Below are 22,157 nucleotides of genomic sequence, written 5' to 3'. Positions count from 1 at the left end.
AATGCAGCATTTGGGAAACATTCACATGCACTTGATTTACTGGTCACCACATTTTTTGGAGATGTCTTGAGTGCTGTGACCGGCCAAAACTCTTCCAACAGCTGCAAAACAGAAGAGATTACATCACCTTATATATTTCTCTCCCTGCCTGTACTGTTATTCTGTATGTAAAATAATATTTTGACCAAGCTACTCTTCATCATGGATTTTGGCCCCTGTGGTAGTCATTCTGTTGACTGTTTCAATATCATGAGTCAGTGTAATACTATACAGTAACCCCTTGGTTTACAAGTAACTTGGTTTGAGAGTGTTTTGCAAGACAAGCAAACATTTCTGAAAAATGTTGCCTTGATATACAAGCAATGTCTTGCAATAAGAGCAACATTTTGTAGAAAAGCACCACCGAATAAGGCTGTAGCAGTGCGAGCTATGAGTCTGTTTAACAACAATGCAATGTCACATTGGATAGATTCCTTGTTAAGGTTTCACGAAATGAAAAATATTCCATTGAGATAGCAGTGATTCCGTTAGTGATAGTGAAAGTCGTCCTACACAATAATCCTCCTCTCTCGTCCCCCTCACACCAGCCACAAAGGTACCGGTAATTGGTTTATTTTTCTTTATATTTTGTACAGTATTATATTACAGTATTGTAATCATTTTTACAAATCATCTGAATTTCCATTATTTCCTATGGGGGAATTCGCTTTGATATACAAGCGCTTTGGATTACAAGCATGCTTCCGGAACGAATTATGCTTGTAAACCAAGGTATTACTGTATATCATAATCATAGACTACAGTGCGTTGTGGAATGCTTTCTTCATGGTCAACAGTTTTGTGTAATTATTAGGCATGACACCAGTAACTTGCAGCTGCCTTAGAAAAGGTTATATGGCTATCTCAAATATACCAGTCCACTTCAGGCCCAGTCAGCATACAGCTCTCTTTCCACCGTGCTTCTCCCACTAGAGGGCAGCTCCCAGAATCCAGGTATCTTTGAAATTAAAAACAAACAAAAAACAAGAGCACCCAATCTAAGTGCAGACACGCTTTATTCTTAAAAGGTTTAAAAGTATATTATTCACGAAGATAGATGTAATCAAGTGTATAGAATCTCCTCTGCCGGTCCTGCTTACGGTTCACAGCCGGCTTCAAGCCTGCACACTGTACTACATGGTTTACGCGTTTCAGGGGCACACCCCCTTCCTCAGAACCGGGATACAGGACGGCGATGGTGCTATAACAGATTGAACTACATGCCCTTACTGAGAGGCGATTGTATACGCTTGATTACATCTATCTTTGTGAATAATATACTTTTGATTGGGCGTTCTTGTTTTTTGTTTGTTTTTTAAGGTTATATGACTAGTATATTAGAGCGGAGAAGAGAATATTTGGTGCTATTACTCATTTATCTCCTAATACCGTCCACACTATAGGTTTTCTTGAATATCATCGTTGTCACTTGTTGAAGCTCAAAAAAAGTACATGATTGCAGTACAGATTCATGCATTTGAGCCCATAGACTTCAATGGGAACACATGTTATTTGATGTATGGATAGAGGCCTAGGGAGAAGACCAGGTAAGAGGCAATGACCTCCAACAGCACTCTGCTACCACCTAGAGGCTGCTGTCTGAGGACAGACATTCATCTCCATGTAGATTCTACAGATTCGATTAGGAATTAGCTGCTGATATAAGAGTGAATTGAAAATAAATGTAATCCACATTGTTGATGTTAATTACATTGTCAGTGCCAGTATGTTACTTTAATGGTCTTTAAGGGCTGCTTTGTAGATTGGATGATTATTCATCTACAAATCTTTGCATATAATAAATGAATCTGTCGAATTGTTTGCAAAGATTGGCATGTGTATGGCTACCCTGAATCCAGTAGTCTTTTACTAAGTTTCTCCTGTAAATACAGCAAATTAAACTAGAGAAAACAGCTAAATTAGAGCCCAGCACCTGATGTCCACCACAGACCTTTGGATGATTGGTAACACTCCATCCGAAAGGATTGGACTCCTCATCCCTGAGATGCAGCCAGCGGCATAGAGGGGAAAATCAATCATTGCTGGCTCTGCCTATGTGCACCTGCAATGACACACACTGGCTTTCAGGTCAGTGAGGCGGATCCTATTAAAAGTGCAGGTTCAGCGTCTCTGAGTAAAAGTCTCTGCCAGCCAGGCAGGGGACCCAGTGATACAGAGACTGTGATTTTATCATGCTCCACGTTATTGAGCTGTACTCTCCAGTTTGGCCTTCCTGCCTCTATGAGTGCCACCTGAAGCTGCCATGTCAATTGGCCTGATTGGCAGCATGGCCATGGGCATGTTAGTGTGTGCCCTGCCTGTAAAACAAGTGTTAAGTACAAAAAAGTACGCTGGTCTTATATACCAGGAGTAGGTAACCTCGGCATTGCAGCTGTGGTGAAACTAAGTATCCCATCATGCCTCTGTCTCTCGGAGAAATACCTGTGGCTGTCAGAGTCTAGCAATGCCTCATGGGACTTGTAGTTCCACAATTAATGGAGCGCAAAGGTTGCCTACCCCTGCTATATATATATATATATTTATATATATATATATAAAGATATACACTGTATATATTTGTGTTCGGAATCCATTTGCCATAAGGGCGAGTAACCCAATACTCCCGGTGACCTGTGAGGGGACTCCACCAGCAGAAAGTCGTCTAAGTAATGCAAAACCTTCTGGCAATGGACATGATGCTCGAGCACCCAGTGAAGGGCCTGAGCAAAGGTATCAAACAACCAGGGACTGCTCTTCGACCCGAACGTCAGTTTGGTAGCGAAGTAATACAGCCCCCTCCATCTTACCCCATGCCATTGCCACAACGAAGGTTCGATGGGCAACAGCTTGAACGCATCCGATATATCTGCTTTGGACAACCATGCCCCCTGCCCAGCCTGTAATATATACTGCACCGCCTGGTCGACGGAGGAGTACTTGAGGGTAAACTCCTCGGAAGGTATCAATGCATTCAGACTAGGTATAGCAACGGAATGAGGGGCAGACAAGTCATAAATTAGACGAAATTTATTAGAAAACTTGCCACAGACCAGTCCAATAGGACTAACTCTCCACGACACAAATGGAGGTACCACAAAGGGGCCTATAACGAAACCCTTGTCGAGCTCTGCCTGAAGCAATGTATCCACCCTGTCCGGCTCGGCCAGTGCCGACCGTAGATTGTCACATTCGTATGTGGCCTGGGGCAACGCTACCAGCCCTGTGTGAAACCCAGACACGAAACCAGTCAGGAAAGCAGCTAATGAGGGATCCGGGTGACCCTGCAAGTAGACCGCCAACACCCCCACGTTGACTCGGCTTAGTCATGACTGCAACGGGGCTTTCAAAGTGCAGCTAAACTTGGGATGGGCCCTGAAGCATGAGGAGCAGACGTGCAACAACCTGCACTATGGGTAGTTACACGCCTTGTGGTTGAAATTGTTACAAATCTGGGCCTTCCCCAAAAACAGAATAGGGTGGCCCAGTTTGTCATACTGTGCAGGGGTCGAGCCGGCCGGCGTGGCCAACAGACCGTCCGTACCAAAGCTTCCTAGGATGCTGACGAAGGCCGTGCCCAGGTGAGTCTACCTGCCCCTTTAATGCGTGAGAGGAGGGAAGGACTCCTCCCACAAATACAGGCTAATCAATTAGCCTTCAAACATATAAATATATACACTGTATATATATATATATATTTTAATGTAGCTGACATATTGAATTCTCAATGTGTTTGGACGCGGCATGTATTGAAGCCTAAGAAATCCTTCAGCGTATAATGGACCGGAGGGCTGTGTGTGACATCCATGCTTTGTATGGCGATTGTGCTGCTTCCAGGACCGGATGTGTCATCACACAATAGCAGCACAGTGTCCACAGACATGAAAGTACAGAAGCAGCCAAGCTTATTTCTCACTCTGACACGGTCTCTTCTGTTGTAGAGGTCACTGAGGAAGGAGAACAGTCAGTCTGTGACCTTCAGAGTTCTACCAGCTTAGGAACTCTCGCTCCGGTCACATAAAGGTACATTAAAGGACAACTAGAGTCACATGTAACAGGGCACCAGGAAATGTACACGATCTCCCATTAACTGTGTTTGTTGTTTTTATTAAGAGCAGAAGTTCCAGGTCTAAAATTGTCTCCAACCTGAGTGCTTGTTTCTACTAAAGATGGACACACACCATAAGATTATTCTTAAACTGGCCATACACCTATAGATTATCTGCAGATTTCCTATAGTCAGATGGAAAAAGTGCAGCAGATTCTTCCATCTACGCTAAACTGTGTGGATGGAGGAATCCCCCACTGGACCAAGCTTCAGTATCTTGCTAGTCGGCCCCGCTGGCTGTCAAAATACCTGAACACTCTGATTGGATGCAGGCATTGTTCAAGTATTTTGAGAGCAAGCGGGTCCGACTAGCCAGATACTGAAGCTTGGCCCAGTGGGGGATTACTACATCCACACAGTTTAGCGTAGATGGAGGAATCTGTTGCACTTTCCATCTGACCATAGAAAATCTGCAGATAATCTATAGGTGTATGGCCAGCTTTATGCAGGCTGAATGAGAAAAATCACCTTATTTCCCCATCCATGCTGAATGGCGGGGATGGAGGAATTTCCCTTACCAGCAAATGTATTATGGCAGCCGACATCCGCAGCTGCCAGAATACGTGACCGGTGAGTGCAGGCGATTGGCTGCAATCACTGTTTCGTTTACAATTTTCTACAGGGCTCCTTCAACAAAAGCCTACTAAAAAATCAGCTTTTGTCAAGCAGGATGGCGCCGGCAGGGTCACCCACAGATCGATTCAGCAGGAAACGTGAAAAATTCTACTCATGTTGGCCAGCTCTGCTTAACACAATAGAGAGAGCTTTGTGGTTGGATGATAGGTCACATGAATTTAAATGGTCATGTGACTGGGTCTCATCCTACGTTTTTTTTAATGCGCTCTATTTATGTTAATAGCACTCTACTCGCTCTGAAGTCGGAAAGCCAGCGTAGCTCTAAGCACATTGTTAAGTCACATTGCTGTGCTTTATCAATGTGCCCCTTTATTTATAAACAATTCAGATAGCCACCTTGCGTATCTTTGTGAACATTCATTGTGTGCAAATGAAGGCAAAAATGAACATTCTTAGAATATATTGTTTTTTTGAGTCAATTGTAATGTAATGCCACATTATGGCCACTAGCTGGAGCTTAAGAGCATTTGAAATATTTTCTATGCTCCTCAGCTCCATCTAGTGGCCATAATGTGGTATTTTCAGAATATTCCATTCAACTTAAAAAAGAATATACTAAGAACTAGGTTTGCACAGATACCAAGTACAGTACTCGGTACAAGTACGAGTACATGTACTGATACTTTTGAGCTCCAAGACTACACTAGAGAAAAATTCAAAAATTAGGAGGCAGCTGTCATTTGTAAGGAGCACACGGAGCTCCTGGGATTTGTACATCTCTGTTTTAATGTATGATTTTGTTTTTATAAATAAAGGGATGCACAGATACCAGTTTTGCGAGTACTGGTACTTGCCGAGTACTTACAAGTACGAGTACTGATACATTTTTGTTTATTGTCATGTGACAGTTTTTCTAAAACAATACAGACTAATGATTTCAGGACAGTGGTGGAGTGCCAGAGCCAGGTCCCAGCTGCAACCACTGCAACCCTGGTAGTTCTCATGAAAATGCCAACTATCTGCACTGGTACTCGAAAAGTATCTGTGCATCCCTACTAAGAACATTCATTTTTGCTTCCGTTCTCACAGAATGAACAGTCACAGCTTTTCTCAGGATGAATTGTTCATAAAAAGACCCCATAGTGTATAAGATACTGTCAAATATTTTTCTAGTATGACCAGCCTTCTATCGCTGCCTTTGCTGTAGGGAATGATCACTTTACTACTTGTACATGGAACATAGCGCTGTCATGCCTTGGAGGCCCAAGTTATAGCATGTCACAGTCATTATTTGGAGGGAGAATTTTGGTATTCTCTGAAAATTTCATCCTATCTATGATGAAAATTATTTGTTTGCCTCTTTTAACACTGGTCAGAAGCATGCAAGGACCCTGTGATGATGCCATGCTCGTACTTATCATCAGACAGATGGCTGTGTAAAGTGAGCAGAGTATGATGTCCCCATCTGCTCCATCCCACACTGATACCTTTTATCCCCCCTCCGGCGACAATGCTTCCAGCTCTCCGGGTTCAAAGCTGTAGAGACACCAGCATTTTAATGGCAGGCTGAAATATACCCAGATAAGATGGACGCTGACAGCTGGAAAATATAAGAATCTGTAGAAAGTCGGCTCTGAAACTGGAGCAAGAATTATATAAAGATGAATTGCGCTTACAAACTGCAGTATTATAGTGCTCCTTACAGGCAGATTTCATGTCTAGAGCCTTAGGGCTTGTTCACACCAAGCGCGGAGCAGATCCGGACCAGAGCAGGTGCAGACCGGATCAAAACTGCGTCCAATGTATTCCTATGGTATTTTGACCTCCAGTTCACATCGCAGCGTGCGGATCCAGACCAGATCCAGAGCGGATGAAAAAAATGCAGCAAGCCCTATTTTACCTGTTCTGGATCCGGTCTGGAACGCATCAAAAACGCATCTAAAACGCATCAAAAACGCATGCAAGTGCCTGAAAGCCCATGTTAAACTTAAAAAAAGTTTACCAAAACCGGCCCTAAACGCATCAAAAACGCATCCAAAACACGTCTAAAACGCGGCACAACCCACTGCACTGCGTGTGCAGAAACCTGACCGGATCTGGTCTGCATTTGGTGTGAACAAGGCCTTAGAGGTAACAACACTGCAGCAAAATATTTTGCATGGCTGTTGATATTGTTTACCAAAATCAAGTGTATTTATATAATATGATGTTGATGTTTTCAGGATAGGTTATATCCCACGAGATTGAACACCAGTACACTTAAATAAACAACTACCACTAAGGGACAGTTTACACTCTAGTGGTGCGCTAAAGGCACAGTATCCATGCCTTTACTGCATGCTATTGCACAGTGCTGAATGGCACCCCAATGCACCACCAGGCAGGGGTGCCCTATTTTTTTACTGCACAGCACTGCAATTCATACTAATGCGGTACCATGTATTGCAGCGTAATGCCCACCTACTGGGAGACTGGGAGTTCTCAATAAATGTCAGCACACCTAGCGTGTGGTGCACTGCACTGTGCGGTAACGTGTGCTAAACCATGCCTTTAGCACAACACTGTGTGTGTGTGAGTTGGCTCTTATTATTTCTTATTATTACATGGAAATTGAGGGGTTTTCAAAAACATTTTTTAGATACACATATAAAACAAATCTGCTGAACCCCTTCCTGACAGTCCTTTAAAAGTAACTGAACGATGGGAGGCAGGAATAGGCTCCTGATCATGTGATTGTTATGACAGACATTTGAAGGGGACCCTGCGTGGCCCCAAAAGGGCTTGTTCTGGTGACATGGCGTTTCAATAAATGAACACTTTGCATTACAAATGATTCTGTTGTGCTGGTGACATCTATCTACAGTTACTGTCTGGCGGCGCCATTCGCAGTCACTGCGAGCACCCCCCCTGCGATTGGGAATTTCCGGTAAGGAGTCCGACAAGGCAACTACCACTGTTATGACAGACAATCACAGTGATCACATGACTGGGAGCCCGTCCCTGCTTGTAATTGTAAACCATGACCAGGATCTGTAGGTGACAGCTCGGTCACTATGCTGGGAGCAGAGAGCAGGGGATGCATGTATGCTGTGACTGGGTATTAAAGGAAAGGTCACCTTTTTGCCACCGCATATATGTTTGAGGCCGATGGAAAGTTGTTAAAGTGGACCTTGGGTTAAAAAGCAAGATGTGCTCTGATTGCCAGGCCATATTTAGTAGGTGTAAAATGTACCTGTACAAAGAAAAGTTTGATTTCTATAAAGGACTCATTCATTTTAACTTATGGAGTGCTGGTGACCTATTTTCTTCAATCTTGATTTCTACTTATCTTATCTCCCGCCTTCCGCATCGCTGGGTGTCACATCACCGTCCTTCTGGGAATATTTCTGGGCAATACAGGGAAGGCGAAATCTCATAAGAAACCATTCCAGTTCTTTGCAGGAGAATCCACTCCAGTCCATTCATTCTGTAGTCCCCAGGATGTCGTTGTAGTCCCTCTTCCCAAGAAGGTGCACAGTCCATTGTAATCATTCACATGCACAAACAGTTCAGGAGAAATCCTGGATTCACACCTGCGCTTTTTTGCTTGATTGGAAATGCATCAAAATGCATGCGTGTGGATCTGCTCTGTTCTCTGCACAGGTCATGTACAACACAGTGGTGATGTCACCACAACCTTTACAAAGTAAGAACTAGGTTTGTAAAGGTATTTGGTGTACTCAAAGTGGATTTATATCCTTTGTGGCTATTGAGGAATATATTTCAATGAAACGTTTATTGTCCAGTCCCCGGAGTTTGGTTTAGCAGAGATAGTTTCCGGTTTGCATTGTTCCCCTTCGATCTCCATCTCATTTGGTTCATACTGCTATAAATGGGCTGCCATAGAGTCTCTTGGTCCTGATTTGGTATTTAATTTTCAGTTTCCACATAGGGTATATTGTGTGAAATTCCATTCTCTCCCAACTTGGCTCGTATCACTCGGCTGTGATAAGATGTATGAATAGAGGAGAGAGAAGTCACAGTGACCTGCAATGTGCTGAATGCTGAGAGACATATGGTTGTGTTTGCGCTGGGGGAATTAGTGTCACTTATATCTCTGTGGGGGGGAGAAAGTGATATTAAGGAAAGGGGAGAAGCAGCAAAATACCTTCTGCTTTGTTTGTGCTTTTCGAGTTCTTCTAGAGATCAGCTTTCGGTTCATTGTGTGGCTCCCTCTTCGTCCCGAAAGAAAACACGCACTGCTCACTCTGTATTTAATATCAGTGATGTACAGTGGCAGCCAATCATGAGTTTGCTTTCAACAGGCACTACACTGAGATGACATGAGCCGATAGCTGGTTGGTCACTATCAGCTGACACATAATTCCTTTTATGCTTCTTGCTTGTATCGTGTTTTTAAATATGCTTATAAAAATAATTTGATTTAAAAAAAAATGCTAGATGCCTGGCTGTCATGCTGATGCACGCTATTGCGGTACCATCTGCTGTCATCAGTATTTTCTAAGTGTTCAGCAGGTGACATTTAGAGCTTCTGATCTGCATGCCTGTTCTGGATCAATGGCTTGGGAAGTATTCACGCAGTTTATTTAACATAACAGCCAGACAACCAGCATTTTCAGAATGTGTCAAAAATGTCAGCCTGTGTATTTCTTTCAGGACAGCTTTCCTTGAGTTAGGCTGAGTTCACACAGGTGGTAAAACTTGGGGTTGATCTGTATTTTTACTGCTGGCTGCCTGGGCAATAACATGACAGCCAGAGATGTTCATACACATTAATGCGGCCATGATGCTTTGCTGCGGGGTGCAGCAATTTAAACTCGCAATGTTATGTTTGGCAGGTGGTACTGCTTGTCAAACTTTCCTATTGAAGTCAATGGTACAGCGCTGCAAACACTTGTCACGCGGCTGCAGCATGGTATTTCAATGTAAAATCCCCCTTGCGATAGGAAACAACAGAGGCATTCAGCATCACCTCCTGAGCGCCTGCAAACTGCCGCACAACCACCTCTGAGAAGTGATGCGATTCAGATTGCTCCTGCCTTTTCTACAATCTCCAAAACGAAAGTTGTCTCCTGCTATGTAATGTTAAAGAAGAACTCCAGGCAATCTAAAAATTGACCCTTCCAGTGAGGCTGCCCCTGCATTGCAAGGGTTAACTGCTTATTTTGGTCTAGGGGCTAAAAGTAGAACTACACTGCAAGTGGAAATGACACTTTTGCCATCTATTTTCCATTCAGGAGATTTCCCTTCCTTCCTTTTAGGAAGTGAGAGTTTAACTCTCCAAAGGGAGCTAGATTCTCGCCAAAGGTGCTCATACGCATTGTCTGCGATTGCGTTTTCACCCGAAAATCTGCCAGTTGATGGGAAGTGCACAACCTCAATTACTGTACAACTGGCAGATTTTTGTCTTTCCAGCAGCCTAGAAAACTTTAGCCTAGTTGGACGACAATCGACAGGTTAGTAGCGTTGTTGTACAACAAAAATCTCAAGATGAAAACTGCACATGCTCAAATGAAAATCTGTCCTTTCGATTGATGAAAATTGACCAGTTAGTGGTGCTGACGAACATTAAATGCGAACTACATTGGTCTGTGCATGATGAGCTAGTTGAATGAAAATTGAACGAGGGTGTGATGTCTGGACAACAATGGTTGTAAGGTGTATGGCCACCGTTAGACAGTAGTCACCAGACTAAGAATCCCCTTTGGGATGATTTTCCTGTTCTAGTGACAACTCACAATGCAGCTCATACACACATCACACACAACAATGATGACATGCAGTAACCAATAGCAAGCATCTAGGTTTTCATTTATTGTAGTCAGATCAGTGAAGGATGAAATGTGCTTGGTTGCTATCACTTACAGTGAACAATTCTGAACATACTTAAGATTGCCATACACCGGCCGATTTTTCTTGCTCAGCCCGTGCTCAATGCCACCATTCACACTGGTTAGCCCCGCCACCAGCCGTGTGTGCCGCTGTCAGAATGCCTGAACAGTGACTGCAGCTGAATTTCCAGGGTTTTCAGAATTATGAAATTTCAGCCAAGTCATCAGTGTCTGGCCAGCTTGACTTTTTTCCCTGTGATAATAAAAGACGTATTTAGAATAGCTTCTATTGTAATCGAACATCTAGAAGGGTGTGATATATTCAGGGAATGGCAGCATCTATGGAAGCTTTTGAACAAACACTGAGCATTATGGGCTTAGGTTACCTTGAATCAGGTGTATGTATAATAGGGGTATTGTAAAGAATAGAATATGTGAATGCCATTTCAGCATCCCTTTGTTAGTACAGATCTGTAAGCAGTTATTTTAAGGATCAGACGTAAAGGAGTTAAATCGAAGCCATTGCTCCCCTCCTCCTCCTCCTCTCTGCTTGAGCCTGCGCTGCTGATGTTGCTTCAGCTCTCTCCATCTCCTTTCTCTTATTTCACCTAGGCTGGCCACTCATCATTCTCCCTTCCATGGAATTCATCTTTTATGAAGGAGAGCTCAGGGAGATAAGGATTCCCAATTTTTTCCCGTATTGAAGAGCATTACAGTCCTATCTCCCCTCCCCCTTCTTGCTTTTTCATTGTGCTGTCTGAGCTGACAAGCATCATCACCCGCTGTGTGTGTGCTACAGCCATTTGCATTCATCCAGCGACTTTGCTGAGAGCTTTCACAGATTGACTGGACTAATCGCAGTGACGCCGTGACTTCGCTGAGGTTACAAGGAGCACACAAATGGATTCTATTCTGCAATGGGAATGACCATTACCATTTGTATTGTGTGAGCAGAGGTGATGGTCCTCTCTGTTCCCTGGCACTGCTGTCATCTGTGATATAAAGGTGGTGGCAAGAGACAGACTGCCTAAGGCTGACCTCTCCGGGCTGGATTTTAGGGCTGGCAGCGGGTCGCTGATCTCTGCACTGCAGGCTCCTGTCTTACTCTTGGCCAGGCACTGCTGCTGGGGCAGTGCAGGAGGCTGTGAGCCGACCTGCATCCTGCTGAGGATGGGAGGGACTGAGTCAGCACTGCAGCAGGGACAGGCCACAAGCCTGGCAAGTGAACCTTCCGAAAATATGTGAGTAATCTCTCATTTGGAATATTCCTTTTGTGAATGGCACTTGATTTGATGGAGGCTGTCATAAATCTGTTTTGCATAACCCGTGATATGCAAAAGCATCATATGCTTCCTGAATTTCTCATTAGCAGTGAATTGTGACCTTAACCTCTGATCCATAAGTGTATTGTCATTCATTCATAAATCCTGAGTACTTTGCATCCCTAACAACTGTCCTCTACAGTGTTCTGTAAAGCGCCTATTAACTCTCAGTCTCAAGTTGGCACTGTCTTCTTGATCAGACTGTAGAGCGAGTACTTTGCAGTTGGGTTTAAGGTAACGTACTCAGGGATATCTGATTTATTCTTTTTCATACAGTGCATGCACAAAAACACACATGGCTGACACATAATATCAATGAACGCCCAAATAGAATCAACCCAGCCAGATAATTTTGTGTATTTGTTCCAATGACGAGCTCATTCATGAAGGAAGTGTAAAGAGCTGTGATGCGCAATGTTTAATAACCCCTGGCAGCCAATGAGACTTTCGCTTGCTGTATTTGGTGAAGTGAGTGGTATCTATGGGTTAATTTGCACATCCTGCCTGCACGCCCTTAGTTAATCTTATAAGATACCCATAATGTTAATACAGGGCTCTCACACTGTGACCACGTATCTTTACTTGATGTGTGAAAATATCCACTGTAGGGGCAATATATCACTGCAACAGGTCCCCAAGTAAGTCCTCATTAGCACTTTGTATTTGCTGAATCTTCCACTCTACATGTTGCACAAGTAAGAGAGAAGAAAGTTTGTAGGGGAGATTTTCACAAAATGCACCCAATAGCACTAAATGCAAAAAGTGTTCAGTCACCCCAAGCACACCAACGTACAAGACATAGAGCTGTTTGATACCTTCAGTTTTGGCAGGTTCCTATGTCAATTGGCTTGTCCTTGTCAAATGGCTAGCCAAATCAAACAAACCTTCTAAAATACTATTGACAGTTTTTTTTTGTTTTGTTTTGTTATTGCAATTTAAAGTATACTATGTGTTCCTTGGATCCTTAAAATTAATTGCAAGCTCTAAGATTTGATTAGCACCACAATTATAATTACATTTGTGTCCACCATACCCATGTGGTATAAATGGCCATCATCATAAGTAGCCCGTAGGCAGTACTGTATGTGCATTGAGGAGGGGTGGGCTCTGTGAACCATTGTGGGAGTTTTTAGGCTGCTGTTCTGCATTTAAGTATAAATAATGCATCTCCAGTCTTTTTACACATACAAACATATGAGCTGCAGGTGGATGTGATGGCTGCAATATATTTCCAGAGAATGTCTTGCTGTCGATTGTGCAAGTTTAGCCATTCCATCACATCCATTTTACAACTGTATGAAATAATTGAATACACTAATGGCGAGCCTGTTCATGGGTCTGCCAGTGCCACTGCTGGTATACCGTCCTATTATAACATTAGGCATGCTCCACATCTAACACTGGATGTTTGCTACAAAAAAAAAATCATTAATTGGATTTGTTCGTCCTTGATGTCGATAAGCTCTTTTATGTAATTGTCTAAAGTGCGCTGCGCTCTCAACTGGAAACTGTTGCTGCCCTTTATACAGTATATGGTCTGTAAGCTTATTCAGTATTGTAGTTCTAGTTGTAGTTCTAGAGCGGATTTGACCATTTCTTTTATCTGGAAAAACACATTTTTTTATTGCTGCTCAACATTGCATAGAAAGTGTCTCTAATAAAGGGCCAGCAGCTGTCTGTGGTGGCTTTGTGCCAGGCAGGCTTTGCCGTGTCCTCAGCCTTTTTCCTTGACTTCAATCTGTGCCAGTACATCTTAGTGCTGCTTAACAGCACTCCCTGCTATGTTACCCCAGAATCCGTTCCACCAGAATTATCCCTCGGAGAGAAATCATACGGCGCTGCTGTCATGCTAAGGAATGTGTGTCACTGCTGGCTGATAATGACATTGAATGGCAGCATACTGTAAGCACCTGAGCCTCATAAGTATTTAAACATGTTCTAACATCTCTGGGGAAAGATGGGAGTGAAGACACTTTTTGTGACAGCATTTGAAATAGGTTGGCTTAGACTACATGTTTGCTCCAGTTAGAGCACAGAGTAGAACCATAAGCCTCCATTTTGATGGTGCCGTCAAAGACGTTCCTTGCCTTTGCACTGCGTGGATATGTTGAGGTCTTTTACTGGTATACCTTTTTATAGGAAGAGAAAGGTGTTTTCTTGTTTTTTCCCCATACAATATACAAATTTAATTTTGTTGCACATGCCTATAATAAGATGAAGGGAAATCATATGTGTAGTGATAATGTTTGTATGTGTGCGCATATGGTTACCTGTTGTTTTTTACCTTGAAGAGTACAAGCTGAAATCAGTAATAGAAAAATGGAAGCAAAGAAAAGAGGACTCTGTGACAATAGGGAATCAGAGCTGAAAGATAATGTTTCCTTCAGGCGTTGTTAAAGCTCCACTTCAGGCAGATATAATAAAATGACATTAAATGCATCTCCATATTCCTTTCAAAATGATGGGCCTGTTCACATTTATGGATTGCGGTGATGTGTTTTTTACTGCATGCTAATGAAACACACGGTAACACTATAATGGTGGTTTTATTTTGAATGGCATTTCAATGTATTCGTACAGTAGCAGGTTACCCACCCGCACGTCAGTGCACCATAATGCACATGGCATGCGCTGTGGTGCGCTGCTAAAAAAAATGGTCTGTGCAATTTCTTTGGTCCTTGCTGTGTGTTGGCAGCCCATTCATCATAAATAGGCTACCTTAAAGTGACATTAAAGTCAAAAATGTTTTTCCCTCCCCCCAATATTAATGTCAGCACTTACCTTTAATGATGTTTCTTAATCCGATCTTCTTCTTATTTTCTTTCCTTTTCATCTGTCCCTCCAGCGCTGCGGCGGGTCTCCGATCCAGCGCTGACTCCTCTGAGCTTGCTGGCACTTCCTGTCCCACGGTGTCTGCATGCGGGTGCACATGTCCATAGACTTACCTTGTGTCTCTCCTCGCGTCCCGGCCAAAAATGTGATCTGCGCATGCGCCTGCTCCAAGATGCTTGGCGGCTGCCCAAGAATTTTCACATTTTCGGACAGGAGCGTGCGGGGAGGACACAGGTAAGTTTAAACCCGTTTCAAAGGGTTTTTTTTTACACTTTTTGCATATATCTACTGCTTGCTAGAAGTACTGTAGATATATGCAAAAAAAGCTGAGGCTTTAATTATCCTTTAACCAGTTGGCGTCCTCCCCTTGTAAAAAAAACGGACGGACGGCACTGCAGCATTGGCGGGTTGCCGTCTCCAGATGGCATTTTTTTTCTGCTCGCGCGTGCCCCCTAGTGGGCGCGCATGGGCAGAAAAGACCAATCCAATGCAAACACCCGTTACCGCTCTATAGCCTGCCGATCGTCTATATGTGCTTGTTTTTTCGCCGTCTGCCGCGGCCGCCGCCGGTTTTCTGCCCTCCCCTCCTGACCCCTCACCTTCAATCCCGGGATCCGCTGCCCCATCTGCGGCCCGGGATCGGGTCGGGAGGGCTTCAGGAGGAAGGGAGGTCAGCTCATTGCTGACCTCCCTCTGGGCTGTGAATGCAGAAGTGATGTGTATTACATCACTTCCGCATTCACCTGTCAGTCACCTGCCTGCTATAGCCAGAGAAAATAAGCTGATGAAGCAGATCTCTGCTTCATCAGCTTCTTTTGGGGTCTACAAGTGACATTAGAGGTCCTAGAGACCCCTAATGTCTCCATAAAGAGGACCTGTCAGTGTGCCTTTGCTATTATATAGGGGGATTGCTTACCCGACGTCACCCCGTCTTTTATATTTTACCAAAAAATTGGGTAAAAATAAATGTTTTATCATTTAATATAGGGGAAACTCTAAATTTTTTAAATTTCGGTAATTTTTCCTTAATATAGTAAAAAATAAAAACCCCAATGGTGAATAAATATCACCAAAAGAAAGCTCTATCTGTCCCCAAAAAATTATATAAAATTCATTTCAGTACAGCGTTGCATGACAGAATAAATGTCAGTCAAAGTACCACAGCGCTGAATACTGAAAAATGGCCTGGATGGGAAGGGGGTTTAACACCGCGGATGTCAACTGGTTAATGTAATGCAAGAAAATATTTTACATAACAAGCAAAAACGCACGTGGCTTCACACACCGCAAAAGTCTGGAGAAATGTAAATGGGCCCCTAATGTATTTTTTTCATACAAGAGATAACAGATCATATTTACAAGAGATAGGGGGGCATAGTTACAAAGTTGCATGTTGTCTTTGAATTTATTAAAGTAGTACTAAAGTCTGCATTAAGGAAAAAAACTCCCAGTACTTTTGTAAACCCCCAGTTCCCCCCCCACACACACACTTACCTGTGGTCGCTTTTATCCCCTGCCACAACCAGGAAGATACTCTGTTGTGAGGGAGGGTACTGAGGGCAGAGAAGCCATAGGCTACCGTCAGTCAAACTGTGTGGGCGGCTGCACGCTGTGTATGTCTATAGACACACACAGCCACGTGCAGGCATGGCCGTGAGCACACGGGAGCCTCCATAAAAGCTGGCTAGGTGATTAGGCATCCTTATGAAAGGTGGCACTAGCGGTTTGGATACTAGTAGAGAACAAGGAAATAAAAAATTAAGAATAAAAACACGTTTTTTCAAGTAAGTCTGCGTACCATAACTATAAAAAGTAAAAAAAAAAAAGTAAGTTTAATCAATGTCACTTTAACAAAGCAAATGTGTTTTATAGTTATCCTTTAACGAGTGAATTAACTGACATACTGAGTTTTCAATCTTTTAGGGACTCCAGTGGCATGACTTTACTGCACATGTTCTTTGCTCGCTACATTAGACTAAGGAGTTTTACTTCTCAGGGTACATTATGTCTGTGTCTCTCTTTTTCTTTCCTTATGCTTTAAAAGCTGTCATCACAGGCCAAGATCAGTGTAAACATTGCTCTGTTTACATTCAGCCTATTTGCAGTCTGCACTGTACAGTGTACAGAGCAACATGCATGCATATCATGGATCAAGACAACAGAATGCAACAAGAATTCCTCCAGATGTGCTCTCTGCTTTCCACAATTAGCAGTCTGAAATCACACGGCATGTACGATGGATAGGGTTTAGCTAAATGCATGCAGGATAACCCCTTCCAGTCTTGTTTCTTGGATGTATAAACCTGTAACACAAATCCAAAGGAAAGGACTGGCTGCACTCCGAACTCAAACAATGTAAACTTTATGAATCTGAACAATAAGAAAAGAGAGTCCCCTTCTGGGACCTCCTCCTCTGGCACCAGAGGAGGAGGTCCCAGGCAGGGACTCAATGTTCTTGTTGTCCAGGTGAATAAACTTTCCAGCATTTTAATTTTCTTCAGAGTGCAGCCGGTCTTTTCCTTTACATTTGTGTGGCATAGGATGATCCCCTGCTGGCTTTAGCACCCGATCTTCCTTGAGGATGAACCGATTCTAGGCTTGGAAGCAGTGTATTCTATACTGTTGCCAGTATCAACACGCAACCTGGAGAGTGTTCGGCCTGGTTCACATTTGAGCGTTTTTTTGCGGAAACGCGCAAAACACAAAAAGTAATACATTCTTATGGGGCTCACACCTGAGCACGTACAAAAACACGGAATGCGTGCGTACGGAATGCACGGGAAAACGTGCTGAATTACAAATGCATAGGTGTGAATGGAGCCTTCATAATGACTGTAGCAGATGGGTACTCAAGTGCAGAAATCTTTCAGTATCAATCTTCCATGGATGGGGAACTGTATCACTTGGAATGTGGAATGTTTTTTTGCTACATTTTATCTGTAGTATGATACTGATTGCAGATGCATACCTTCTGACTTTTCATTACTTGTGACATTGTTTGTTTATTTTCTGCAGCCTGTTAATTATAGTTTTTTTAAAATACAGTGTAAACCTGAACGCCAAACAAACAGCTAAATGCACAGTTGAAACTTTTCTTCAGTGCACATAAGCACTAAGTCCCCGTTCACACCAGGGCGTTTAAAGCTTGTATTTATCAGTACGGAAAAGCTCTGCACAAGAAATCCTATTGATTTCTATAGTCTCAGCACAGTGTCGCGCTGAGAAAAAAGGCGGTTGGTGGAAAAAGATGCACAAGCTTCTTTTTTGGGCAGATCAGCGCGATTAGGAATAGGAAAAAAGGTCACATCGCGCTGATCTGCCTAAAAAGAGGGTTTACAGGCTTGTGCAGAGCTTTTCCGTGCTGGAAAATCCGAGCTACAAACGCCCTGGTGTGAACAGGGACTTAAGCTTGGTCATCAGTCAATTCAGACTTCTGGTAGAAAATAAAGGAGCAACAGCACATTTGCATACTATGTTATCTTCTCTTGCCAATAAGCTTCCATTGTTAGACTGACAGTATGATGCAATGCACTAGAGCCTGATAATCCACCAAGGCTGACCCTCTTACCACTAGTTTTGGTCCTGCCATGCAGGGGATTACAGAAATTATATATATATATAGATCTATATATATAGATCTATATATCTATAGATATATATATATAATCATTTATAAATAATTCATGGATTTATTAAATCATGTTTTATTAATATTTACCTGACCTGAAGTTCCATACTTTTAATTCATATACTACCTGATCCACAAATGATCAAGGGTAATTCATTGAGGGCAAAGGGACAGGGTCTGTGTAAAGCCCACCCCCTGACCACCTTATACTAATTTCTCCAATTCTCTCTGCTCTTTCCTCCATTGCAGCCACCACCAAAATACTGTTTGTCTGGGGTTTAGCTTTAAACCCCTCTTTACATAATAGAGAATTAATTGGACTGACAGCAGAAATTGATCTTTAGATGGATGGAAAATAAATAGGTCTACTTTGGTGAACTATGTAGACCGGAATCCGTTAAGAAGTCATGGTGGCATCTTGATTTTGGTCCAGCTGATGATCCCAGGACTGTGTTCATGAACATATACTTTGATATTAATTCATCTTTCCCACACGTATGCCCTGAGCTCAATTAGAAAATCATTAGTGCATGGAGAGCACATGGAAGTCAGACAATAGTTCCCTGGGGCTAGAGTTATTTACAGGGCTCAGAGTTCTGTCTGTGTCTATAGAGGCAGCAGATAAGTAACTCTGTCACCGCTAGTGAAAGGAAACATGTATTAGATGTTGTGTGTTATACGTTCTGCATTTTTACTGTGATCTGGTCAGTCTATTAAAGGAGCCTGCACATATTTACATTATTTGCCACTGTCTTTAGTCCTTACAGGGCTTCTTTCAACACTCTTAGAGGGTTAGAGGGGAGAGAGAAGACAAGAGAATAATCGTTGTCTTGCCTTCATTTTGTATCCTGCTCTTTAAAAATGTGTCATGAGGCACACCTCCACTTTTTTTTGGCTTACTCGGTTGTTTGTCCCTGAGGACAGTGTTGGGAAACCCAGGCTTAGGTAATTACATACTGTACATCGATATGCCAGTCTGGCAGGTTTTTTTCCCCTTGCATCCTGTTCACATCATACTGATTCAGCTTGAATTAATGCCCTGAGGCACAGTTACCAAATGTGTCTGCTTTTCCTGGGTCTTTATCTTCATGGTGCACATTCTCTATGTGGTGACAATGCTAGCATGTAACGTTATCTCTCGTGCTCTTACTGAGCCTCAGAGAGCCATTACTTGTACTGACAGATGTATGTGAACTAATGATCTCTTTAGAACGTCAGCCTGTTATTTTATGCGAACCCAGAAATATTCTGTAAACACTATAATGTTCATTTTATACCTCTTATTACTATATTGTACCAGCTACCTTATTGCGTGGCAAACTCATAATGTGCAAAATCATCTCACATGTGGCATTCTGTGTCTGTTATCCTGGTACAAGCTGTTACTGGATAATCTCACTTATGTCTGTGCCAGTTCTAATCCATTGGTGGTGAACTTGGGTAAGGTTACCAGTAGAATGTAGGAGCCATAGACATTAGAAAATGTAAGGATTGGACAATGAAAAAGGTAATATTAGCAGGGCCGGATTTACTCTCCCTGCCGCCCCAAGGCCAGGTTCCGCAATAGATTTTTATTTATCTTATTTACTTTTTAATTTTTGTAATCTTCTTATTGTTTATTTTTTATAATTATTTTCTTATTTTTTTATTAATATTTGTTTCTTATTATTTTTTACTTTTTAATCACCTTTTTATTTAATTCATATATTTTTTTAAATTTTAAATATTTAATTTTAAAAAAAAATCAATGTAATTTTTTTTCACCTTACTTTATTGCTATCACACTGGAGATAACAAGCCCCTGTGTGATAGCAATTGGAGGTGACAGGTTCTCTTTATTGACCCTGTCACCTACAATACAGGAGTTCTAGCACAGCACTGTGCTGGAACTCCTGTGACAGGTGAGAGAGGAAGAGCACAGCTCTCCCCTCACACTGTGAACACGGAGCGGCAGGGTTAGTTTTAACCCTGCTGCTCACTGCAGTGAGGAGAGACTCGGCGGCAGAGCCCGGAGAACGGAACCAGAGGAGAGAGGTAAGTGCAGGGTGGAGGGGAGGACGGACTGGCCGGCTGCAGACTTTTTACATGTCATCTAAGCGACATCGCCAAGATGACATGTAAACGAACAATCGGCTGCCTCACTCTACATTTAGTCCTGCTTGTACAAAGCAGGACTAAATGTAGAGAGGACAACTTACCGCCCGGCGCCCGCAACTTCCCCACAAGGACACCGCTGCTGCCCCTCTGCGCCCTGCTGCCCCGAGGCCGGCCTCGGTGGCCTTGTGGGAAATCCGGGCCTGAATACTAGGCTACCACAGAGCTTGAAACACATGCACATTTTTGGGTTATAGCCTACTTAGTAGACACTAGGGGGCAGTTTCATGAACAGGCTTGACCACCCGTAGGCACTCGTGTCTGCATTGCTACATGAACATTAACTTGGCAAATCATTTCTGTTTGTGTAGAACTAAACTCATACCAAAGAATACTCCATTTTGTAGAGCACTGAAAATAAAATAGAATATTAATGATTGGTCAGCTGGTGGTATCTTCTCATATTTTTGGTCAGCTGGTGGTATCTTCTCATATTTGATGGTGCCCATAAATGATTGTCAGCAGTTTGAGTGACGATCATCTAAAGTCTGTTGTCAGATTTAGGCTTTCCATACATCGACAGACCTCTTGTTGAGGCAGTAAGAGATCTTGATATTTTTTTTAATGGTTTACTACATCTGTATGCCAGGTTTGGCAGCTGAACAAAAGAAAGTGGTAGACGAAGGGTGGTGAGACTTCTCACTTTTCTATGAAGAATAGGGAGTGATTGATGAAAAAATATTCTGGGAGTTTACCGCTGTAAGGCTCAGCTATCTCAAACAATGCTTCAGTCCAATCTCATTCAAGTATCAAGTTCTGTAAGAGCACCAAAACATTGCAGATGATCTCAAACTTGACAGAATACAGGCTAAAAATGATTTCTCCTTGATGTTCATGTTCACTCCTAGGCAAGTGGTAAAGTATATCCAAAGCTCCTGTATGACAACTTAAAGTCTCAAAGTAAAAACTTCCTTTACCTCCACTGACTGAGCCATATCCCCCATGATTTGTGTCCTCCCGACAATGCATTTCAGAATGGGAGGGTTTCAACAACAGAGGCAATGTCAACCCAGAAAGCAGTGGGCAGGACGGGGTGTGGACTGGGTGTGGACAGCTGCAGGCTGTGACAGCCTACAGTAGCAACTATGCTTTGAATTCAGGAGCAGTGCAGTATTGTCACCACCCCAACACAGGCAGATGCATTAGGTGAACTTTACTGGTGGGATCAACAAGTATTTGTGGGACTTTGCAGGGGCACTAAGAAAACTGTAGGTGCACTTAAAGGAGAACTATGGGGTCAGTGTTTTTCCCCATAGTTCTCCTTAGGGTAACGGGAAGACACAAACTAGCGTCCTCCCGTTACCCTAAGCTCAGTATACCGCGAGCTACAGCTCGCGGTATACTGAGATGCCGCAGCCGGAGCGGATCCCAACGTAGATGACGGGATCTGCCCAGCTGCGTGAGTGACAGCTGGCTCTGCCTATCTAGAGGCAGAGCCAGCTGTACCCGTCCCCTCCCCCATCCGTTCCGCCAGTCAGAGCTGGCAGATCGGAGCCGGGAGAGGGGAATCCAGCCCTCCCCCTGTCACGGCAGAGAGCCGTGACAGGATCGAAAGGTGAGCGAACCTGGTATGTGTTCGCTCACCTCCCGATCTACTGAGCCGACCTGTGACAGTCTCATTGTCACAGGTCGGCTAGAACTATGAGGTGAGTGGAAATCACTCATCTCAT

General features: G+C 43.1%; 1 protein-coding gene across 6 annotated transcripts in view; it reads left to right on the top strand.

Annotated features, from left to right (window-relative positions):
• Positions 1-22,157, top strand: part of TACC2 (transforming acidic coiled-coil containing protein 2) — a 91,470-nt gene that overhangs the window by 21,293 nt on the left and 48,020 nt on the right. Inside the window, exon 1 of one of the 6 annotated variants that reach the window (XM_018563968.1) lies at positions 11,103-11,792. The exons of the other annotated variants lie outside the window; for them this stretch is intronic. Coding sequence (XP_018419470.1) covers positions 11,722-11,792 — 71 coding nt within the window. The 5' untranslated portion in view covers positions 11,103-11,721. Of the gene's footprint in view, positions 1-11,102; positions 11,793-22,157 lie in introns of those variants that run through there. 6 annotated transcript variants of the gene reach the window in all.

Source organism: Nanorana parkeri, unplaced genomic scaffold (assembly GCF_000935625.1).
Source record: "Nanorana parkeri isolate BGI_ZX_2015 unplaced genomic scaffold, ASM93562v1 scaffold713, whole genome shotgun sequence".
Lineage (NCBI taxonomy): Eukaryota > Metazoa > Chordata > Amphibia > Anura > Dicroglossidae > Nanorana > Nanorana parkeri.
This window is presented reverse-complemented; position numbering and strand designations above follow the sequence as displayed.